This window comes from Syngnathus typhle, linkage group LG19, assembly GCF_033458585.1.
Source record: "Syngnathus typhle isolate RoL2023-S1 ecotype Sweden linkage group LG19, RoL_Styp_1.0, whole genome shotgun sequence".
Lineage (NCBI taxonomy): Eukaryota > Metazoa > Chordata > Actinopteri > Syngnathiformes > Syngnathidae > Syngnathus > Syngnathus typhle.
Window position 1 is genome coordinate 3741526 of NC_083756.1, and position 21331 is coordinate 3762856.

The 21331-nt window shown below is 45.5% G+C and overlaps 2 protein-coding genes across 4 annotated transcripts; one reads left to right on the plus strand and one right to left on the minus strand.

Moving 5' to 3' along the window:
• Nucleotides 1-12944: 12944 nt before the first annotated feature.
• Nucleotides 12945-18990, minus strand: mettl4 (methyltransferase 4, N6-adenosine). 2 transcript variants are annotated; one of them, XM_061265320.1, is made up of 8 exons: nt 18798-18990; nt 15580-15645; nt 15107-15458; nt 14956-15025; nt 14707-14881; nt 14390-14484; nt 14220-14320; nt 12945-13142 (listed from the first exon to the last, which is right to left on the minus strand). In XM_061265320.1, exons 3-8 carry the CDS (start codon nt 15321-15323, stop codon nt 12970-12972), a joined length of 831 nt encoding a protein of 276 aa, XP_061121304.1. In that variant the 5' UTR covers nt 15324-15458; nt 15580-15645; nt 18798-18990; the 3' UTR covers nt 12945-12969. The 2 variants fall into 2 exon arrangements, with proteins under 2 accessions (XP_061121304.1, XP_061121303.1); XM_061265319.1 differs by lacking the exons at nt 15580-15645; nt 18798-18990 and having other exon boundaries at nt 15107-15464.
• On the plus strand, nt 15830-21285 carry emilin2b (elastin microfibril interfacer 2b). 2 transcript variants are annotated; one of them, XM_061265316.1, is made up of 8 exons: nt 15830-16111; nt 16850-17030; nt 17106-17231; nt 17369-18549; nt 20075-20221; nt 20298-20351; nt 20431-20568; nt 20736-21285. In XM_061265316.1, the coding sequence occupies exons 1-8, from the start codon at nt 16012-16014 to the stop codon at nt 21041-21043; spliced, it is 2235 nt and encodes a 744-aa protein (XP_061121300.1). In that variant the 5' UTR covers nt 15830-16011; the 3' UTR covers nt 21044-21285. The 2 variants fall into 2 exon arrangements, with proteins under 2 accessions (XP_061121300.1, XP_061121302.1); XM_061265318.1 differs by having other exon boundaries at nt 15942-16101.
• Nucleotides 21286-21331: the final 46 nt, after the last annotated feature.

Sequence of the window (21331 nt, forward strand, 5' to 3'; positions counted from 1 at the left end):
ATATTTCAAGTTCTATTTCGTGTGATTATTCTGATCATTACTAGTAGAGGATCTGGTTAAGTGTTGTAAAATTTGTTGGAATAAATTTTTGTAAACAACAAAAAAAAATGCTCTGATCTTGTTTGTATGTGAAACACTTGAGTTCAAGCAAAAGGTTAGTCCTAACGCCCGGTTTCCATGGTGACGTCGACACTGGTAGGTCTGTCGTGACTGTCCTTGTGGGACAGCACTGAAGTGGGGGGTCGCCACACTTCAAACCTCCCAGCGAGGAGGCCGACAAGTAAAAAAAAAACAAAAAACACTTCTGACGACAGGACAAAGTGGACATGTTGGATTCATTATTGTCCATTCATGTCAGCAAAAATAAATAAATTACCACCGTACACAATCTCGGTTCAATGCGGAGGCTGCAGTTGAAGGATGATGATGTCATCATGCCGCATAAACATTACTCCAGTTCATAATGTTCCATCCATCCATTTTGTTCGTCGCAGTGTACCCTGCGATTGGCTGGCAACCGGTCCAGGGTGTCCCCCGCCTACTGCCCAATGACTGCTGGGATAGTCCAAACAAAATGACTGACAACCAAAACAAAACTCTGCATTCTAGGCCAGATCTGCTTTCAAAATTAAATAAATTATTTCTTTGCACAAACAAATGGAACATTGCGAGCCAACGATGAGCCGCATGCTTGTTCCAGTAGGAGATCAAATCAACAGCAATCTGATCTAAAAAGATGTGAGGAGTAGGACGGGGGTTCCCGCACGCCTGTGGAGACCCCCCAGGGAGCCCCCCCCCCCACTCCACCCCCACCCGGGTGAGCAGCAACGAGTGACACCTCTAAAGTGTCAGTCTGAATTACAGTTCTTGACAGCAAAAAAAAAAAAGCCCGACTCAGACAAACTTCCATTGGCGGCCTGAGTCTCTCCTTCCCCCATAACCCAATCAACTTGTGTTGCCTAGCAACCGCTTCCCAATAGGATGCGTTCGCCATTGGATGACCAAAGATCACGTCCGGTTGATCTCGCTCGGACGGCTTCCCGTCACCGAGACGTTGCGCTTTGACCACCAAAGGAAGGACAGGATGCTTGTGAAACACATCACAAGGTGATAAACACAATCATAAACCAGCTGTTGCACAGGAAAAGCTCATTAAAATTAAATTAAAGCTTTATTTTCTCTGAGTATTTTATTGGTGCCATGCTGGACAAATTCAAGTTTTACAGCCATAATGTGGACAGTAAAAGCATGCAAGAATAATAAAACAAAATGGCTGACGTTTCCATGTGTGATAGACATGCCTACAAAATTTCATGTATTGTAGCTAAGTGAGGCTAGCTTTGGGGAACAAAAGATGGCGGTCACAGTGAAAAGATCGATGAACCTTCTGGCGATTGCTCCTTCCTTGCGAAGATCATTAAACGAGGCCACTCACTTCGGAGTCAGTTCACTCGCTCCCGCGCTTGTTCGTCTTCATTAGCGCCTTCCTGGGACTAGCGTCTCACGCACACACACGGGTGAGGAAGTGCTAATTGGAGAAAAAGCATTACACTCGGGAGAAATTAATTTTCTGTCACTTGTAGTTAGACACGCAGACTGAATTGGGAGTAGTCGACAGTTGAGCAAAAATATTGGGACACATTATCCCAAGGAGGATGTGCCCGCAATCTCCTCTCGAATAAAAACTCACCTTAACCAACATGTACACCCCAACACTCATATTTCTCCTTTGCTGTTGTTTGACATTTACTTGTATCGTATTTTCACACTCTCTACTTTGCCACAGATGCCCACAGTCTCCTCTTGGATCAAATTTGTGTCCATGCTGCCCGTGGTTAAGAAGTACAGAAAATGCAGCAGAGGATACGGCTTGAAGTGCAGAAGGTAAACACATGCTAACATTAGCTTGCCCACAACCTCCACTTTTCTGCAGCATGAACGATGGTACCGTCGTTGGTTTCTCATTTATCTTTAATTGCTGCTCTCAAATAGCGCGGCTATCTTTAGCCATTAGCACTTCATCTTTGCTGACTGATCCCGAAATATAGTCACGCTTTTTTTTTTTTTTTTTCCCAGCCGTCACTTTTTGGAGCAACTACGTGTCTGCAAACGTCAAGGTTATGTTTGGCTTGTAATTGGATGGTGTCCACTCATCTGCTTCATTAAAGTGGGAGTAGCGGGCGACACTGATTCAATCCGTCGATCACGATGGCTTCGTTTAGTTCCGCAGAAAACCTTTGCCCTTGGTACACTTTTTTTTAACATCAAAAATAGAATTTCATGAAATAAATAAAACATTGAATATGCTCTAAAAATAATAAATACTTCAAATTGAAAAAAAACATAATTAAAGAGCAATTGAATTATCAAATAATAATCCCAAAATTAATTCAATGTATTTTTGGTCTTTATTTAGTCATCCAGGTGAGGCTCTTCTTCCCCTGCCTCCCCTGCCAGCACGTCCCCCGGCCCATTGAAAAAAAAAAAAGGTATATTGGCCTGTGTAAAAGAAAAGTCTTGTTGTTGCCGTCTGATTGTAATGAAAACTCAGCGGGTTGACGAGCGCTCAAGCGGCTCAGCCGCAGGACGCTAATTGCGCTTTGGCATCGCACACATTGACGACGGCTACGCTCGCCAGCTTTCTCCTGCAGGCGGTCCATCGTGATCACAAACAAAATGAGGTTGACCATCATTTTTAATACATACGTTTAGAATCCAATCAAACAGCATTTTGATATATTTTAAAAACACAGATTTTACTATCATCGAAGCATATGGGCTGAAAGGATTCCCTTTCCTGTGGAAATTCATCAGGAGAGAATCCAGTGTCAGAAACACGATTGAAGGAGACGTGGCGGGCGGGGCCGCAAGGGCATGCTGACACGCTTCCCGTGTGGCGCCATCGCACAATGGCTGCCTTTAATCCAGTGCTTCTCAAATAGTGGGGCGCGCCCCCCTTGGGGGGCGCGGTGCTATTCCTGGGGGGGCGCGTCTGACCCTGGGGAACAGGCTTTTTTTTTGGCAGTACTAGAATAAAGTGTAATTGCGCGTTTACTACAGCAGGGGGCAGTGGCGCTCTCATTGTTACTTCTGTCACGTTTGCGACAGTGCAACATTTTACAACTTACAAGACAAGTTAGGATAGTCACGGTGGGGAGGGGGGGCGCGAATAGTTTTCTTCTTGCTAGGGGGGGGCGTAACAGAAAATAATTGAGAAGCACTGCTTTAATCTCACGTCTGTCGCCAGCATCCCGTCAGCTTCAAAGACCCACTCGGGTCCGACCCCAGCGTGTCCTTCACGAGCGACATCGTTGTTGTCTACCCGTCCACTTACGAATGACCCGTCTTATGAGCTTTGGGGATACGGGTCTTATGGAAAATTCCTAAAGTTTGCATGATGATCGACTTCTGAGTGCTCATCATCGTCAATTTATTTTACAAAAATGTCCAAAAAGCAGAACTTTCAGGGAATGGATTTCGGAATTGAACCAAAAAAATTGAGAAGAAAATACATTCTAGAAGTTGACCGAATTCTGTCCCTGAAGTCAACTAAGATACGTTAAAGACGCCTTTCTTCAGTTTTATTCAGCCTTTATTCGTTAAGTCTTTCTTTTTTTTATCAGAAATAAAAAAAAGTCCTTGAAAACAGAAAAAGTTGTGTCGACACTCGACTCGGGAAGAAAGAAGTAACACGTCTTCTCCCATCCTCGCCTCTCTCCAGTGTCAAGAGCCTCGTTTGCGTCCTTCTTTCTCACGTCGTCATGGCAACGGCGGCAGAGCTGACATGTACGCCGACATAGTGACACGCTCAAACTTGGCCAGATTGGACAAGAAGGCCTTAAAAAAAAAAAGAAGCAAATATGTTCATTGTTGGGTGTTAATGACAGCAAATCCGTGAGCAAACTTCAGTCCGAGCTTCCAGGTACTGGCGTGTTTCCGTGGCAACGCCGTTCTGCCATTCAACTGCAAGCATTTCAATACGTGCACAAATAAGAACTACTAACAAAAGCTCAAGGTTCTGGAATGAGAAAAAAATGTAAGACACGCACACACGTCAGATCGAAGTTATGCGCGATTAGTTCGGTGACCCGGAACCAAAATGAAATAATAATATATAATTTGATATTATACATATATATATATATATATAAAACACAAAATGATATGCAAGGTGACTCATCACAGCTTTTATGCAGAAAACTCTGCAATGTCTGCGTCGTCAACTCTTTTACCTGACGCAGCTTTTGCCGCTAATTGGTCTTGGAATAATTCTGATCTATTTCATAGCAGACATGAGCAAGAACGTGGAAATGTCTTTTTGCTGCGAAATTCGAAAGGTTAAGGATTGGCGCGCCGGCCGGCCGACGCTAATGACGTCCGGCATGTCCATCAGTGGCTTGTAGCGACAGTCGCGCTTGACTCTGGAACATGCTAGCCGTCCTTTTCCGCATAAATGAGCTTTTTTTTGTGATATCGCACACACGGCAGCTTTCGCAAACACTTTTTCCAAATTCTTAATTACCGTATTTTCCGGAGTATAAGTCGCACCAGCCATAAAATGCACAATAAAAGGGTAAAAAAGTCGCACCTGAGTATAAGTCGCATTCGCAAAATCCAACACCAAGAACAGACATCAATAGGCAACAGGCTGAACGGTACGGTATGCTAATGTTACATAAACACATGAAAGAGGAACTGAGAATGTGCCTGATGTAACATATTAGGAGTTATTCAAATAACTATAACATAAATAAGTTTATCGAACCATCTGTCTCACTCCAAATCATTAAATCCATCGAAATCTTTGTCCTCTGTGTCACTCATAAACAACTCCACTGACTCCGGAAGTAGATCCGGCGCTGACGTCAGACTCATTGTCAGTTGCAGTTCCAATTATTCCACAGGTCTAGAGCGCCTTTATGCGGTTTAGTGTGAAAATAAGTGATATACTAGTAAGTAATATGTTAATGATCAAGTCATAATGTGTTAATAATTTCACATATAAGTCGCTCCTGAGTATAAGTCGCCCCCCCAGTCAAACTATGAAAAAAACTGCGACTTATAGTCCGGAAAATACGATAGTTTGTACGATGGAGGCAACAAGAAGGAGCCCTCGCCTATGTCGTCAAATCAAGCTAGCTTGTTATCATCGACCCGGCTAGCAAGTGTAATTCCCTCGATGACCAAGTCACAGCGAGACAGAAACTTCCAAGTTTTGTTTTCTTGTGTCAATCTAGATCGTGTGGATCGCTAGCAACTCATTAATTAAACGTTTACTCGCTGTGCCGCCCGAGTCACCGCTGGCATTTTGGAAGAGATGAAAGAAATGTCAGCGGTTACTACTTTTCATCTTTGACCACCGTGTAGCGATCCGCCGAATCTCCCGGGTAAAACCTGCGACCAAATTAGCAAGTTGATTTGCATATCAAAAGAACGCGCGGTTCCGACGGCGGGCGGGAACACCGCCGGCCAATATCGCGGACGTGTCAGTCCTCGTTCAAGTGTGCCTAATAAAGTGTCCCGTGTGTCTTCTGTGTGTACAAAGAAGGAGACGTACAATCAATATTGACTCAATGTGGACTGGATAAAGGATGCGGGTCAGTCGGAGGAGAACCAGCCCATAAAGTGAAGCGATTGCGGTTCATTAAAGCCTTTTGAATACGTGCGGCTTATCGAGCCGCTTATTTACCGCACCTCATAAATGATCACCGGCACTTTAATCGTCTTGTTGTCGTGAAGACTGCAAAGAGAGATTTTTATTGTCCTTAATTGCTTGCACGCTCCAGCCATCAGAATAATCAAATTATAAAAGAGGCAGGCCAAAACAAAGTCAATGCTTTTTAAAGGAAAGTATTTCATTTTTCATTCCAAGGTAAATAATGGCAAATAATTAACAAATAAGAGGTTAAGAAGGTGTTCCTCAGGGCTCCTATCTAAGAGATATTAACTTGGTGAATTGCACATTTAAATGTTTGACACTTCATTTTTTTTAGGTGACATTGCAGCTCTGCTGTTTTGGCGTAGCTTTGCTCGGATACGAGGCGTGAGGGCGACATCATCGAATCGGTTTTCTCAGGTTCCGCCGTCCGACGGTTTGTGTGACACGACCGAGGCGGCGCATCCCGTGCTAGCGCTCGAACCCATCAGCGTTTCTTTCTCAGAAATGAAAGAGAAGTTTTTCTTTTTTCCTGCGGGGAAAAGCAGCCTGTGTACCATCACCTTCCAAAAAAGCTTTTTCTCTCCCCCGATATGAGATCTTTTTCCAATTCTGCAGCCTCCCTGATGATCGTAATGATGACGCTTTCCTACTTTTTACGTCTGACGAGCCAACACGACCATCCCTCACTATTTATTCTATTAAAAAAAAAACACACACACATTTATCAGTCTTGTCATGCAAACTTCCTTGTTGAGAAATCCAAGTAAAATCTCTCAAAGGAGTCATTAATTGTGACATTTGAGGTGTAAGATGGGGAAAATGGGACTGCTTCAACAAAAAGAACGGAGGTCCAGCTTATTAAAATCTATACGCCGATTATTTAGCGGGGTAGGGCGAAGCATCCCCTGGCAAGGGGCAGCCGGTAGACAGTGAGCCATAAAACAATTAGCTAAAGGTCATACATCAGAAATCAGCTCATTGGTCAGGAGCACGGGACAAAAGATGGCTGAAATAACAACGCTTGAAGGCTAAAGACATAAAAGATGAGAAAATGACAGAAAAAGGCCAAATGTGGAACAGGGGAAATAAGTTTGAATGATGCTATTAATTACGTAATTCAATCTGTCAAGCGGGAAAGTATAAGAAAACTTTTGACATGCTGCTTGAATTTGGGCAAATGTTGCCTCTTTATTCAGGAATAACAAATTTGTTCACCTGACATTTAAATCCATGATTCTCACTCTTAAATGAGACAGGGCGGCACAAGCACTTGGAAGTGGTGTGCCACAGGGCTCCTATCCAAGTCCCCTACAGTTTGTATGCTAACAATGGATGCTAACAATGTATATAAACAAAAGGAAAAGACTAATTACCAGAAAGCTTTTTTTTGTTGTTGTTGTTTTTTGAACATGCGAGAAAAATGAGAATTCCCAGCAATGAAGAACTTTGATAATGAATTGATATTTTCACATTTGTTGTCACTTTGTGTGTGTTGTTCATCTTTAAAGGTTGCCTGATTTATGAAAAACGTTCATCATTTTACGCTGTTCCGTTACTCCACACAGACTCAACAATTGCTATTTTCCGTCTATTTTATGTCCTGATGCAGTTTTATATCATGGCCATGATTTTTTTTCCTCGCATGAGAGACAAAAATCATGTCTGCGTTCAAATCGGCATCATCTGCTGGATTGAAAAATGAGCAAGTAAATCACCAGATTTGCCTTGTGATTACTTAGCTGTTTTGACAGTTTTGTCCTGCTGATGCGCAATTAAGTAAAACCTGCACTTTTTTTTGCTGCTTCAACAGAGGACAATGAAAACATGGCAAATCTATGTGGCTGGCGCTAATTAGTGTCACATTTCGATCGTGCTTTAATCGAGTGACGGTCCAATCGCTAATGAGGAATGTCTCGGGGCTGCGGGTAGCGCGGGGAAGATGAAGTACAGGTGGCGTCTCGTCTAATGACATCCCCGGTGGATGACTACATTACCCAGCAACCCCCAGGCCGGGGACAGGTGGACGGCTCGACAGCAAACGGATCGTTAATGGGAATAGCGACGGGCTTAATGAATCGCCTACTTTGTTCGGTCTCCTAATTACAAAATCAATCTCGTATCTATTTAGCTCGTTATTTTGGATTTGTTGATATTGTCAATTGTGAGTGGATTATACTTTTTTAAGTATCATACACATTATAAATTAGAGGGGGAAAAGAAATTGTGCCACGCGATAGTCTGACTAGAACCCCGAGGGAGGTAACATCATGTCCCATTCCGTCAGGGCGGATTAGCAAGCATCGTTAACCACTCGCTCGTTTGCTTCATTACAATTTCAAATATTTGATTCCAAATCGCCTTGCGCTTTCGACGGTAATCGGACAGGAAATGGCATTTGCGCATATCAGCAAATTCAATGAGCAAACACGCCACAATGGATTTTGACCAACAAAATCACAGTTTACCAAGTCAAACTCGTGCAGTAAATAGCAGATTACTTACGACAAAATCTCGACATATTCACAGTTCACCATTCACAAACTTACCCATTTGTACTTTTTCTACAAAAATATTTTTTTACCACAAAAATTCAATATTTTGCACATTGCAAGGTTTGTGTCAAAAAATTGCCTACAAAATAATTTTTGTTTTTACAATTTTTGCATGCTACAGTGATCCCTCGCTACTTTGCGTTTCGCTTATCGCAGCTTCGCTACATCGCAGATTTTTTTTTTTCAAATTAAAAAACAATTTAAAAGTCAAAATAAATTGAGGAAACATATGCCTAACCCAGGGGTGTCAAACTCATTTTTTTCGCGGGCCGCATTGTAGTCATAGCTTCTTTCGGAGGGCCATTATGACAAATAAATGTATGAGCACCTCATATTATATACAGTAAAAGCTACAAAACAAACTGACAGATAACTCGTTTTAAAATCAGACAAGTAAAAACTGCATGGTCAAATATTTTAAAAAACTAATAATATTAAAAGTCAAGACAATTTGCAATTCTAGTAATGACACGAATTTGATGCACAATTTATCTTCGCGGGCCATATAAAATGATGTGGCGGGCCGTATCTGGCCCCCGGGCCTTGAGTTTGACACCTGTGGTCTAACCTTTAGGACAATGTAGTATTGCTCCAATGTTCATTAACATTCCTTTAGAAGTACGTTTTCGCGTGTTAGCACGATCGCGAATTAGCATCTTTCTGCTAACTCGTTAGCCTGCCCAATACTTGTTGGTGACCGTACTTTGCGGATTTCATTTATCGTGGGTGGTTTTTGGAACCAATTATCCGCAGTAAACGAGGGATTACTGTATACACAAAGATTGATAGGCGATATCCATTTACTCAGAAATCAGCAACATCATTATCTCATTAAGAACACCGGGGTTTAATCCACATTTTAATAATTGATTGATACACAACGAGAACAAAAGAGAGCAAACTTTTTGTGGCATGGTTTTTAATTTCATCATAAGGCTTCCCACCGTCTAATTAAACTCAAAGCCCCAAATCCAGGCAATGATGTCACTGGGATTATTTATGAGGAAGCCACCAGAGAACAGGACAGAACTTCAAAGTGAACTCACTGGCTTCCCGTCAGATGCAAAAGTGTACAACATCTCATCAAATTGCCTCTTTTTTTAGCGTGCCACCAAACGCACATTACGTGACCTTTGACTCCGGGGGGCGCCGCTTGTGCCACTTTGACGGAAAAGAGACGTGTCATCTCGGCGGCCACGTCAGGATGTTGCTGTCCTTTTGCACACGACCCCCGGTGACCACTTCAAGTGAGCCGGTGCCCAACTCGATATTTTCTTTTTTCCACTGTGTGGGGGCCCGCCGAGAACGCCACGAGAGCCCTCGACAGCGAGGACGGAAAAAAGAGGGAACGAATCGAGGCGGGTTTATCTATCGCCGGCTGTGTCAATTAAAGCCAAGGCTTATCAAAGCCATTCAATTTGATTAAAATGCAGCGTGCGCTTGACAAGCCAATAACCTCTGACAGATTCATTGAAATTTGACAGACGGCTCCGAGCCACTAAACAAACCTCGGCGGAGAACAGCTGCGCGCACGCCAAGCTGGAAAACTCATAACGTAGTCGGCCCGCACCGCGCTCAGATTGTCTTTCAGACTGACAAGAATCGGCGTTGAGGCTTGCAAATATTCTGCTTCATTGTCATTTAAATGTGAATAAAATACTCATTACTTTTCCATATGATCCAAAACGGCAGCGTCTAATGTGATTCATTTACTTAAATCACGTTCTGTGATTTCCCTTTCTTAATGCGTGCATGTCAAATTTTGTAACTCTATTTTTATTAAATTTTAGATTTTTTGAATTTTCAAATATTAATTTCAAATTTTGTAACTCTATTATTATTTAATTTTTGATTTTTCAAATTTGAAAATCTCCAAATTTACAAATTTTCAAATTTGTATTTCATACACGAGCTGATGTCATTGAAAAATATTCTGCAAGTCACGATGGTCATCAAACCTCTTAGCCAGTGTGGTGAAACAGTAAGAAAAAAAAAAGTCTAGCCACATTTGAGTGTAGCTTGCCCCTAACATGCCATGTTTTTTGTTTTGCCACAGAAGCCCACCGAAGACCTGCCGGCGCTCCCCATTGCGGTCAACCCCAAAGGTGCCAACACCCGCCCACACACACTTTGCACTAAAGCAACACACGAGAGACTTTCAATTTGAACAGACCTCCCGATTGTTTTATATCCCGGCAACTGTGTGTACTTATTGAGCAAAGCAGAATAACGATACGAATGAAAAATATGGAAGTCTCGTACTTAATTGTCTTTGCTTGCAATTTCCCGTGAGGCTCCTACAGTGTTTACGCTTTTCATGTTTATTTACTTTATTGCAAACAAGGCACGATAAAATACAATCGCAGATAAGTGATTGTCTCGTTAAATGCGCTTCCACGTGCCGCGCCGTTCGCTCCGAGAGTCATAAAATTTTCGTTTGTTCAAAACGTCGCCGTGCACGTTTATGAGCAACCTTCTCATTAAGTTGTGTCCACATCTCATATGATTTATGACCAGCACATGTTCTTGACATTATTTCCTGTTATTCCCGCTCACGTCAAACTGCTTCTTTTGTCGGAGAGAATTTTATCATTTGATTTGCCCCCACCTGTTAGCGTTCTCCCATTTTGGCGTCAAAGTGCTTGAAAATGAGCATTCTCCAGTCAAGTGCAACACTTGAGCTATTAACTTTGATTATTGCCAACGTGTTGCTTCACGTCCGAAGGGACAAAAGAGAGAAATTGTTTTCGTGCTTCATCAAAAAAGGATTTTTCATGTGTTAAATCACATTTGACTGGGAGGGCCACGTAAAATTCTTTAGGGACAGGAAGTTGGTCTTGCTAAAGAAGACCAAGAACAATAACAGAAATAACATTAAACGTGGAAGTCAATGATGAACAAACGTTTCATGACGGCAGTGTAAGATTTCACTCGAGTCGGCGAGCTAGGAAAGTATCGGAAAGCGCCATCGAGAGCTTGAATTGATTGCGACCTTTGCGACCTTTGCGAGTCGGCGGGAGGGAGGCGGCCCGACGGTATTCCCCTGATGACGCCAGATGAGAACGGCTCCCGCCGCCGCTGTCACGTACGTCAAACAGCCGGGGGTCCCCCCCCCGAAGCGTAGGCGAGATGCCAACAGGCTGCAGCTTTTGAAATACGGGCAAGTCATAAGGCATCTTATGGGTGTCTCAAAATGGACCATTGAGAAAATTCAGCAGAGAATCCTTACCATGAATACATTTAATAGAAACATCTGAAAAGCTCAATTTCCTGCCAGCGCCCATTCAACTGTCGCTCTGTCTGCAAAATGTGTGCCCGTGTCTCATATTTGCCATTCACAGCTCCCACCCAGATGCTTGGGCTGACTTCTTTTCAAACTTATGAGGGATTCACCGACACGACGGCGAAGACTGACAGGTTGAAGCTCATGAATATGGATGGAGCCGTCCATCCGACTGCAAAAGTCGGGCTTGGCTGTCTGATAAGAACCCGTCAAAGTGTAGTTATGGTTATCAAATTATCTCGGCAGTGTAGCTTGCCGTTTGTCGTGTACCGTAATGCGCTGCACCGTTCGAATCGAATGATTCGATTATCGTAACTAATCGTGCAGTTATGAGAACATAAAAATATCGGATTCTTTTGTGCCCCAAAAAAATTGTTACAAAAAAATCATTGCGCGACTTTCTTCTGCCTCCTGGTAATGTAATTCCACTTTTGGACACTAGGTGACGCCACACTCTTGTTTACGTTCGCAAAATGTGTTCATCCCATGACGCACAGAGAAATACGTGTCGTCTCTTTTCCAAACCTTCCATCAAAGTGTTGTGCCGCTGTGTTGAATCAGATTAGATGAAGACGCTCGCTTGAAAAATTCATTTCAAAAGAACAGTTTGCTTTGATTGAGAACCGAATGAATCCTTTGAAACCTTCAATGACGTCACAGTGCCGAAAATTGATCATTTTTAATGTTTCATAACACTTTGGTCTCCCTCGAGTAGAAAACAAAAAGAGAATAAAAATGAAACAGCGTTTATTGCCGTTCCAGGCGCACCTGCGATAGGTAACAAATCTGATCAACATTTGTTAATAAGTTTAGCCCTGCTAGTTTATTCTTTCCAATTTAATTTGATACAGGACAGTATTCTAGAGTGCCAGCTATTTTTCCCCCTCCATTCCTGGGGGATTCACTGGCAGCCAACCATAATGCTAAAGTCTTTCAAGAAGTTGGACGGGTTTTCTTCTCTGTAGATAATTGCTAATTACGGTTGGTGTGTGCGGTGTCCACCTCCGGGCAATTGCATATTTAATGAGACAGTTGATTGAACATGGGGTCAATTTGCGGCCCCGGGATGTGGGTCGCTCTTAGCGCTTCCCGATCCCATACTGCGGTCGCCATTATACGGACTAACTCACTTGTGTCAATGATGTGTCATCATGAAAAGTCTCCGGAAAAATCAAACATCACCTAAAAGGCGAGCCGGAGGGAAGCGGGTGGGGTTGGGGGGTCCCGGTGATTCGTCTTTCTCTGGCGCCGTGGAGATGACCGGCGGTGACATCACTCGGAAATGTAAAAAGGCTTTTAAAAAGAAAAAAAAAAAAAGAGGGCAGGCTCACAAGATGGAAAAAAGAAAAGTCAGTTCCCTCAGAAATTGTGTGAATGCAAAGAGATGTCATTGAGATCAAAATGGCAAAGAAAAATATTGAATGGAGTCAAAAAGGAACAAGCACTGAGATTATTTGCGAATGTTTATTAAAAAGTTAAAAATCCCGCGTCTCTGGTCCGGAGCGGCCCTCGGGCGGCGCTAGCGTGAAGTAGCTGCTGTGTTGGAAACGGAGAACCTCGTTGCCCCAGCTGGTCCAACCCGCTCGCAAGCTTCGGGCAAACAGCTCCAGGCACTCGCCGTCCGCTTTCATGTACGGTTTCAGCACCTCTGCGGAGCAAACGGGCGGGCGTCATTAGAGCATCCCAAAAATAACTTCAATCACTTCTTGCCATTTGCATTCCTTTTTAAGAAAAGCGCTAGATTATATAAATCAATGGATCTTGTTTTGATCAACCCATTTTGTGCTTCACAGGTTCCAAGTGAAAACAAATGACGCCATACCACAGACCCCCCCCCCCCCTCCCTCCTCTATCACATACATAGGACAGTGCCTGGCGCTGACCTTGAGCCTCAGCACCTGACAATCGCACCTCCTCCGCCAACATGCGGTGAGCAAATAAACGCCAGAGGACTGTGGGGGTCTTCTTGGTGTCAGTGCGAGCTTTGACGACCTGATGCCAGACATGTAACGGAGTTTCCCCCTCTGTGGCCCCCAGTGACGAGCAAAGGCGTCACTGACAGGAACCCCCATGCGGGAGGGGGCGGCGCTCGCTTCAGGCTGGCACGACATAAACATCAAAAAACAAGTGACACTCCCTCGAGGACCGAGTGTGAGTGATGGTGTCTCATCGCAGAGCGATACGGTGCAACTGCGCCCCCCAGTGGCTGCGAGCTGCTCGGAAGGTGACGTCAAGCCGATCGTGACGGGGATCGATCCGTTCGCTGGCCATGCCGTGACGTGCTTTACCGCCCCCTTTGCTCTGCCTTTTGGCCTAATTCATCGAGAATAGTTGGCAAATCGATACGCGTTAGCTCATCCGGCCTGCTGAAGAAAGGCCAAAGAAAGGACCAAATATGAAATAACAAAAAGGATGCAGTCTGGATTACTACGTTAGCCAGACAAGTGAACGAGAACCAAACGCCCCTTTTCTTTGTCAGTTTTAGTCCCCTTATCATTTCTCACCAACAATATCTGGAGCCTCGCCTCGCTTTGCACAGATCAGTGATTTCCCAAACAAAAGATTAGTTACACAAATGTCTGAGTGGATCATCACTCAAGAAAAGACGATGCAAGTTTGAGCCGGTGGGAAAGCGGTTTTGCAGCAAGGAAGAGTGGAGGGGCTCATTGATGCTGCTACAGTGCCCTCTACTGGTCATGTCCAACAACAAGTAGATGACGTTTACCTGCCAGTGACGGTTTGTGGGAGTGAAGAGTCGAGGGGATGCTGACAATCAGCCGCTGATCTTGCACGGGGGTGACGCCGCCGACGCAAGGCTCTGAGGGGCTGATTTCAAACAGTCAAATTCATGTTTAAGTTTCATTCTTACGACAAAGCCGCAAAAAGAAAAGTCACCTTGAATGTCCGCGATATCGCCCCAGGATCAGCACCTCGTACGGTTTTTTGTGCGGTGAATCCAGCGGGAAGACAAACTGACCATCTGCGGTCACCTAGGAGGGGGAAAAAACTCAATGGAGGCTCTTGTAACTTTTAACCTTGCTAGTTGACCATAATCAAGTGCCAAATCTTGAGCAAGTCGTTTAAGTAGTGCTCAGTGCGACCTCCAGTGGACACATTGTGCAACAGTTACTTTTATTTTGAAAACGTGCAGTAAACGACACTTGTGCCTTCAAAGCACAGTGGTAGGACAATTTGCGTGGTTCTCCACCTACCTTGACCCAGAACCACTGGGCCACGGCCTCCACCCCCCAGTGCGGGTACAGCTCGTGGCGGACAAAGCGCAGGTGGCTGGGTCGGTTGGTCACCCAGGTGACCACCAGACTATTTAGGGATGCCAACTGAGGGATGGGGAGTCTTTTCAACTGAGATGAAGGCAGACAAGCGTACCTTGCAGGACACAAACCATCGACTCAAAATGGCGGATTTTTTTTTCTTTAATGTGTAGTGTGTCCAAAATGTACCTACGACTCCTTTTGGCAGACTTGTTTTCCCATGGTGGATCCATGACGATGACGTCAAACTTGTGTCCATCTGCGTGTGGGGGGGGGGGGGGGGGGGGCAAAAAAGCACCTTTGAAAAACTTCTTATCATCATTTGGATTTTTGGACTCACATCGGAGGAGCGGATGCATCCGGGAGAAATCCGAGAGCAGGAAGGCCGCACGCGGCGGGATAACGTACTCCTCCCCCATCAGCATCGTCACCGCCGCCTGTTCTGCTGGGTTCTCCGTCACGCGGGAAAACAAGTCCAGATGGGACGTGCCGGCGTCAAGTAACTGGACGCAGCTTTCTGGGTCCTCATCATCCATCAGAGGAAGTTCTTTGGCCATGTCGCACAAACTCGCCAGGTTGCACTCTGCACAGAGTAGGGAGTCCGTCTGAGCATCCGCCCCTTTATGCAGGTAGCCCAGAAGTGTGGCAGACTCCACTAAGGACTTGGTTCCGTCCAGGATGACAGATCGGATCTGCATCAACAAAATGACATTATGAAGGACTTTCTTCTTCCCAAAATGAAGACGGGGCTTTGATATCGTTACACTCGCCACTCTAAAAAAGTTGGGCATTTTAGGAGAAATGCTTACGTACCTTCTCATGAAAGGCCTTGGAATCGAGCTCTCCTTGGTTGAGCTCACTGCGCTTTCGCTTTCGCTTCTGAAACAAACACAGAATCTCAATGAATAGTGACCGATGCCCTTTTTGTGAAAGTAATATCTATACTTCTTTAAACCAATGCTGGAATATTGTAATGTTGCTATTTGCCTCCCCCAAAACATCAACATGAACTAGTCAACAGGTTTATTAGTTTCTACCTTTGTAGCGCTCTTGTGCAGCTGCAAGACTTCCCGGTTTTCTGCATGCACTGAAGCTTTTTGTATAATATTACTGATTTCATTGTTGTTGTTATGATTGCCATCGCCATGACGTTTTAGAATCCGGAAGTATTGCCTTTTAAAGCGTGCCTCGAATTCTGACTTGAGCTCGCCATGCTGTCGAAAGCAACGCACGTAATCCTGGTCGATGAGCGAGCAGGCGTCCAACAACCACCCGTGTGTGTCCTCTACCACCACCGACATTGTCCAGATAGTCGGCTTTAGGAAAAGGGCAAAGGTGGCCTTCGGTTTGTTCTTTTTATTAAGGTTTGCTTTGGGCCACACAGGGCGCCGCCATTAGCCCCAAACACAACATTGGGATGCTGCATTCGACGTTACTCGGAAATTGGAGATTTCACCCCTTCGCTCCAGTAACTCACAGGCTATTTGCGATTCTGAAATTCGCCAATTTTTAGCCCTTTGACGTTAAATACATTTGTTGATAAACAGCATACTTATGTTGGTCGTAGGTCTTGTTTTTGTTTGCTTTCCACTAATCAAAATTACGAGTCTTTTACTTTTTCATTTTTACTCCAATGCAGCATTGGAACAAAGCAAGCTCATTGGCTTTCGCGTTGTTTCCTTTTTTTTTTTTGGTAACCTTTATATCAACAATGCATTGCCATATTAAATACAAAAATTGCACTGTAAACTCAAAAAAATATAAACTACAGTAATAAGTACGCGGCTTGTACATTCATGCAGAGAGTGTTTTCTCGCTATTTGGCGAGTTTACGCACAAGAGTGACAGTCACGTTAAAACTCATTAATCAGTCACATGAACACATTGTAAACTCTTTTTTCCACGCAGCTCTCGGGTCGGTATGCATAAATGTATACCCTGAATTATTGGAGAATGACGTCATGAAAAAGGCGTGTAATGTGGGGGTGTCCTTCATTCATTGCCGGTGGTGGGGGGTACAGCGGTACACCCCATACGGACTCTGGAGTGGAGTTGTCAGATTCTCTCTGCGCTGTCTTCACAGCTCACTGGAGCGTCGGACACTCAGTCCAAACAGATTTTGGGACACTTCATGCCGCCATGCAGAAGTATTTTATCTGCGTCCTGCCTCTTGCCCTGCTTTTAACAAGCGCACAAGTTTCACAAGGAACCCCCTTCCGACATGGGGGCGCGCACTCGACCTCCGAAATGCGCCAAAGAAACAAGTAAGTCCACTTTGCTCCCTTGTTTTTATGCTGCATAAAAGGCGAGCGTGATTAATAGAGCGTTTTCCGCCGCAGAAACTGGTGCGCACACGTCGTGCACAAGAACGTCAGCTGCGCCGTGGTGGCCGGCTCGGAGAGTTTTGCGCAGCCGGAGTTTCTGCCTTGTCCACCGGAGATGATCAACTGTGCACCTCACGTCATGTAAGTTTGAACGCCATGATTTGTGTAAGGTGGTCACGTGCTTGGATGGGACCTGGATGAGTGATGATGCTGACGTTTTTGTTAGTTAACTATTGTAAAAGAATTAAATGACCGCTCAACTGCCACATGTTCCCTAGATACCGGACTCACTTCAGGCCCACGTACAAGTTGGACTACAAGACGGTGACAGAGCTGCAGTGGAAGTGCTGCCCGGGCTACCAAGGCCACGACTGCATGGAGGTGAAAATTGGCATCAAGCTACCAGAGCAAAACACAGACAATCTGCTACCAATATCATCTGGACGCATTTCACCCAAGCCTACGGAGCAGGGAGATCGCCCAGGGAATCATCCGTGGCGAGGTCCCAGTGGTGATCCTCGCCTTGAGAATGAGGTGCAGCGGCTCTCCCAAATGGTTCTAGACATGCAGGCCAGGATAACTGACATGTCCTCCAACCTGAGGCTGGACTTCCAGGAGGATGCAAGCAAAATGCTAGCCGTGCTACTGGAACAGACGCGACAGCCCCCCCACCCCGCCAGTGCCAGAGGTGCCGAGACCAGGACCATGGACTTGCTCTCAGTTGATGATCTTGTGAACAAGATCAGCCTCTTGGAGAGCAGAATTGACACCTGGAACCATCTGGAGGAACGTGTCAACCGACATGACGGGCAAATTCAGCATCTAATGGAGGAACCACCTTCACTCCCGTCCCAGGGTGACCTGCGGGCCTACGTGGATGAGAACATCCGCGCTTTGAGGAAAGAGCTGATGGAAGGCATGGATATCAAGCTGGCTGACCTGAAGAACTCATGCGACTACAAGATCATGTCCATGCACCACGAGTGCGAAGACCAGGAGGAGCATTTCCTTAGTTTGACCGAGCGCATAGACTCCAACGAAAACCACCTCCACCAACAAATCCAGGAGCTGAAAAACGAGCTGAAAGAGTCGCAAACCAGACTGATTCCAGACTGGCTTGTGGACAAAGTTGAAGGCCTAGCGAACTGTTCTGTGATGGACAGAGTGAACTCCTTGGACTTTGGACTCTGCAAGGCAAACCTGACAATCTTGGAGAAGAGTCAAAAGACCACTTGGGAGAAGCTTCAAGACATTGAGAACCATCTTTGGAGCATGGAGAGCCTACGGGGCGAACTGATCGTCGTCAAAGATCGCGTGGGGGTGCTGGAGGACCTCGAGTGCAGCAGGTTTCTGTCTGGAGCCCGGGCAGTCAGCGATGTGAGGCAGTTGAAGATCGAGGGCTGCCGGAAGGCCCAGAACCCAATCGTGGACGTAGCGACGGATCTTCAGATCCGGACGGGTAACTTTTATTTTTAGGTGTACTTTATAAAATTGTTTTCTGTTAGCGTAAAAAGCAGGATTGAAGAGAATTTGACATTCAATAATCTTTAGCAAGATCTAGGCTGCTTCCGATTTTTATTCTTTCAAAATTAGTCTCGATTAGAATAGTCACCATCTAGTGGTTAACGGTGGAGTTGCACCCCCACACACACCGAGAAAAAAAATGGGCGGATAGTTAAACACACAAATTGCAAAATAGTTACTCACGCTTTTGTTGTGTCCTAGTCAAGCTCCAAATTGCGGGAGCATGTTCATGCCTTCTTGTAGTGGCACTCGTGAACGCCCTCGCATCTCCCGTCATGTGGCGGCCAGATGCACCCTGGAGTATATCAACTAATCAACAACACATTAGACTAACCCTAACCCCCGGGCACACCAAACAGGAGAGCAGCAGCAGCACATGAAAGACATACCAGGCGAGCATACATGTTCCATCTACATGTCTCTGCACGCTCCCCCCCCCAAGGCTTGTCAACGACACAAATCAATGGAACATGTCCGACGTGTTTCATGGGTCGGCCATTAAAAAGGGCATCCGCCGTAAAAACCGTCCCTACCAAATCACACGAGCGACAACAAGATGAAAGTCACCACAACTAATGAAAAATAAGGACAATTCGCAACATGCTACTTGTTTTGGAAATCATGAGACAGAAATTGCAAATTACAATCAGCTTGGAAAGATTCAGAAAATGAATCACATGGGGAAAAATAAGATGCGATATTTCCAACAAACAAAAATGGGGACATACTGTTTTGTTTTTTGCTTCTGAAAAAGTTGGGCCTCAAGTCAAGACTCGTCATCGTTTCAGGCGGTTGCACTGATTCCATTTAAGAAGGAGGTGTCACTTATGTCGGGTCCATTTCAGGCCTTCCAAGGAGCTGCGGGCTGTCCAGTCTCGTCACAGGTTGACGGGGTTATCGCGCTCGGCCGCCTTATCTCCAGTGCTGCCTCCACTTTAGCTACCCAGGCAGCAAATGGACGTCCTTCTTATCAAGGCGCTGACCTTTTGGCTAAATTGCTCCAACAACAAGCTCCCTTATGATTCGGGACAAAAAAAGCTTGCCTGAGAACATTTAAAGGAAGTTCTTTCCAGCTTCTGCAGATAAACTCAACGTCAATTTGTTTTAAAATTGTCCCTCGCGAGCGTTTACGAAAGCCGGCTTGGCGTAAACAACAGCAACTTTGCCAAAGCGGCTGTGATGTTTGTTTGGAAAAATAAACAAGCGGGAGGTTTTCTTTTCACTCGCTCGCAGGAAGCGGCGTGATTGAACACATATGTTGCACTTTTGAATGGCGTCCACTTGTGTTGAGCAATGCCTTTTGGCTTGGACACGTGCGTCACGCCTCTCCGCATAAACGACCCCGTTGCTGTTTTGTGCAAGCAGTATGGTAGTGAGTCATGGCCTCTTGGCACCAATTTGCTCGGATTTTATACAAAAAGTCACGCCGTTGAGATGAATTGACGAGATGTACTCGACAGGCTTAACGGCGGACATAGCGGGAGCTCCTCTGGCGGTGCCTCCGCAGACGTCGTCGGAACCCCGGGGCAGAATGACGTTGTCGTCCAAGCTTCCCAAAGGGACCCAGGGAAGCATGGACCCCGTGCTCGGCTTCGCTGGAGCGCCGGGTGACTTGGCCAATCAAATGTCGTTGTTTTGAGCTGTGGTGAAGCAGCATGTGACTCCGTGCTTCTCGTCTGTTAGCTGCGCCGACTAAACTGGCTGAGCCGCTCCCACGCGCACCTTCCCCGATTTTGGGTATGTGCTGCAATTTGTTTTCCTCGCTTTCATTCAATACTTTAGGAAGATTTTTGACATTTTTCTGTTTGTGACACAGATGTGGTCGCACAGCACAAAGGCAGCAAGATCTCCTTCTCCGCCGGCCTCACGTCGCCGCCCGCCCATGGCGAGGCGGGCGTCGTCCGATTTGACGCCGTGCTGGTCAACGATGGAGGCCACTACGACCCCAGGACAGGTGAGCGCAATTCAAAATGAAAAAGATTTCATGCCGCAAATCCAGTTCGATGCACTGTACCTGACTTGACCACCAGGAGGCAGTAAAGTGTAATGCAGGCGCAAATGAAGAAGAATAGCCTTCAGTAAGTTCCATGAATCCCCTAAGAAGGATCTCTGTGTTGCAAGGTGTCTTCACGGCGCCCATGGACGGCCGATACCTTTTGAGCGCCGTGCTGGCCGCTCTGCCCGGAATCAAAATGGAGGCGGTCCTGTCGGTAGACCGGCGCATCATCCACAGGTTGGAGTCCACGGCGGGGACAACCCCCGAGCCGTCCCCCGGCCTCTGCGCCCCTGCCTCGCTCACCCTGGTGGTGGCCATGAGGCGGGGCGAGCGGGCGACAGTGGCGCTGACGAGTGGGAAGCTCGCAGACGCAGACTCCGCCCACATCCAGTCGTCCTTCAGTGGCGTCCTGCTCTACCCGTCTCATCAGTAGCCATGCCCGCCTCGTATATGCGAGCTGGAGAAAGCCAAAAGGTAAAAGAATGTCATCCAATATTTTTGATGAACGACCTAAGTGCAGTAAGTGACTCATTATTTGGCACCTTTCAACCAAAGTGGCAGTTTCCCAATGAGTGACGCAATCCATTTTTTGGTAGGGTTTCAAATTAGTGATCCATAGCCATTTTTTATTGGGGTTCTTTTTGGATTGGTGAAAATAAAGATGTTTGCTGAACATTCAAGTTGCATTAATTGATGTGACTTTACGTACTGTCAATATTTT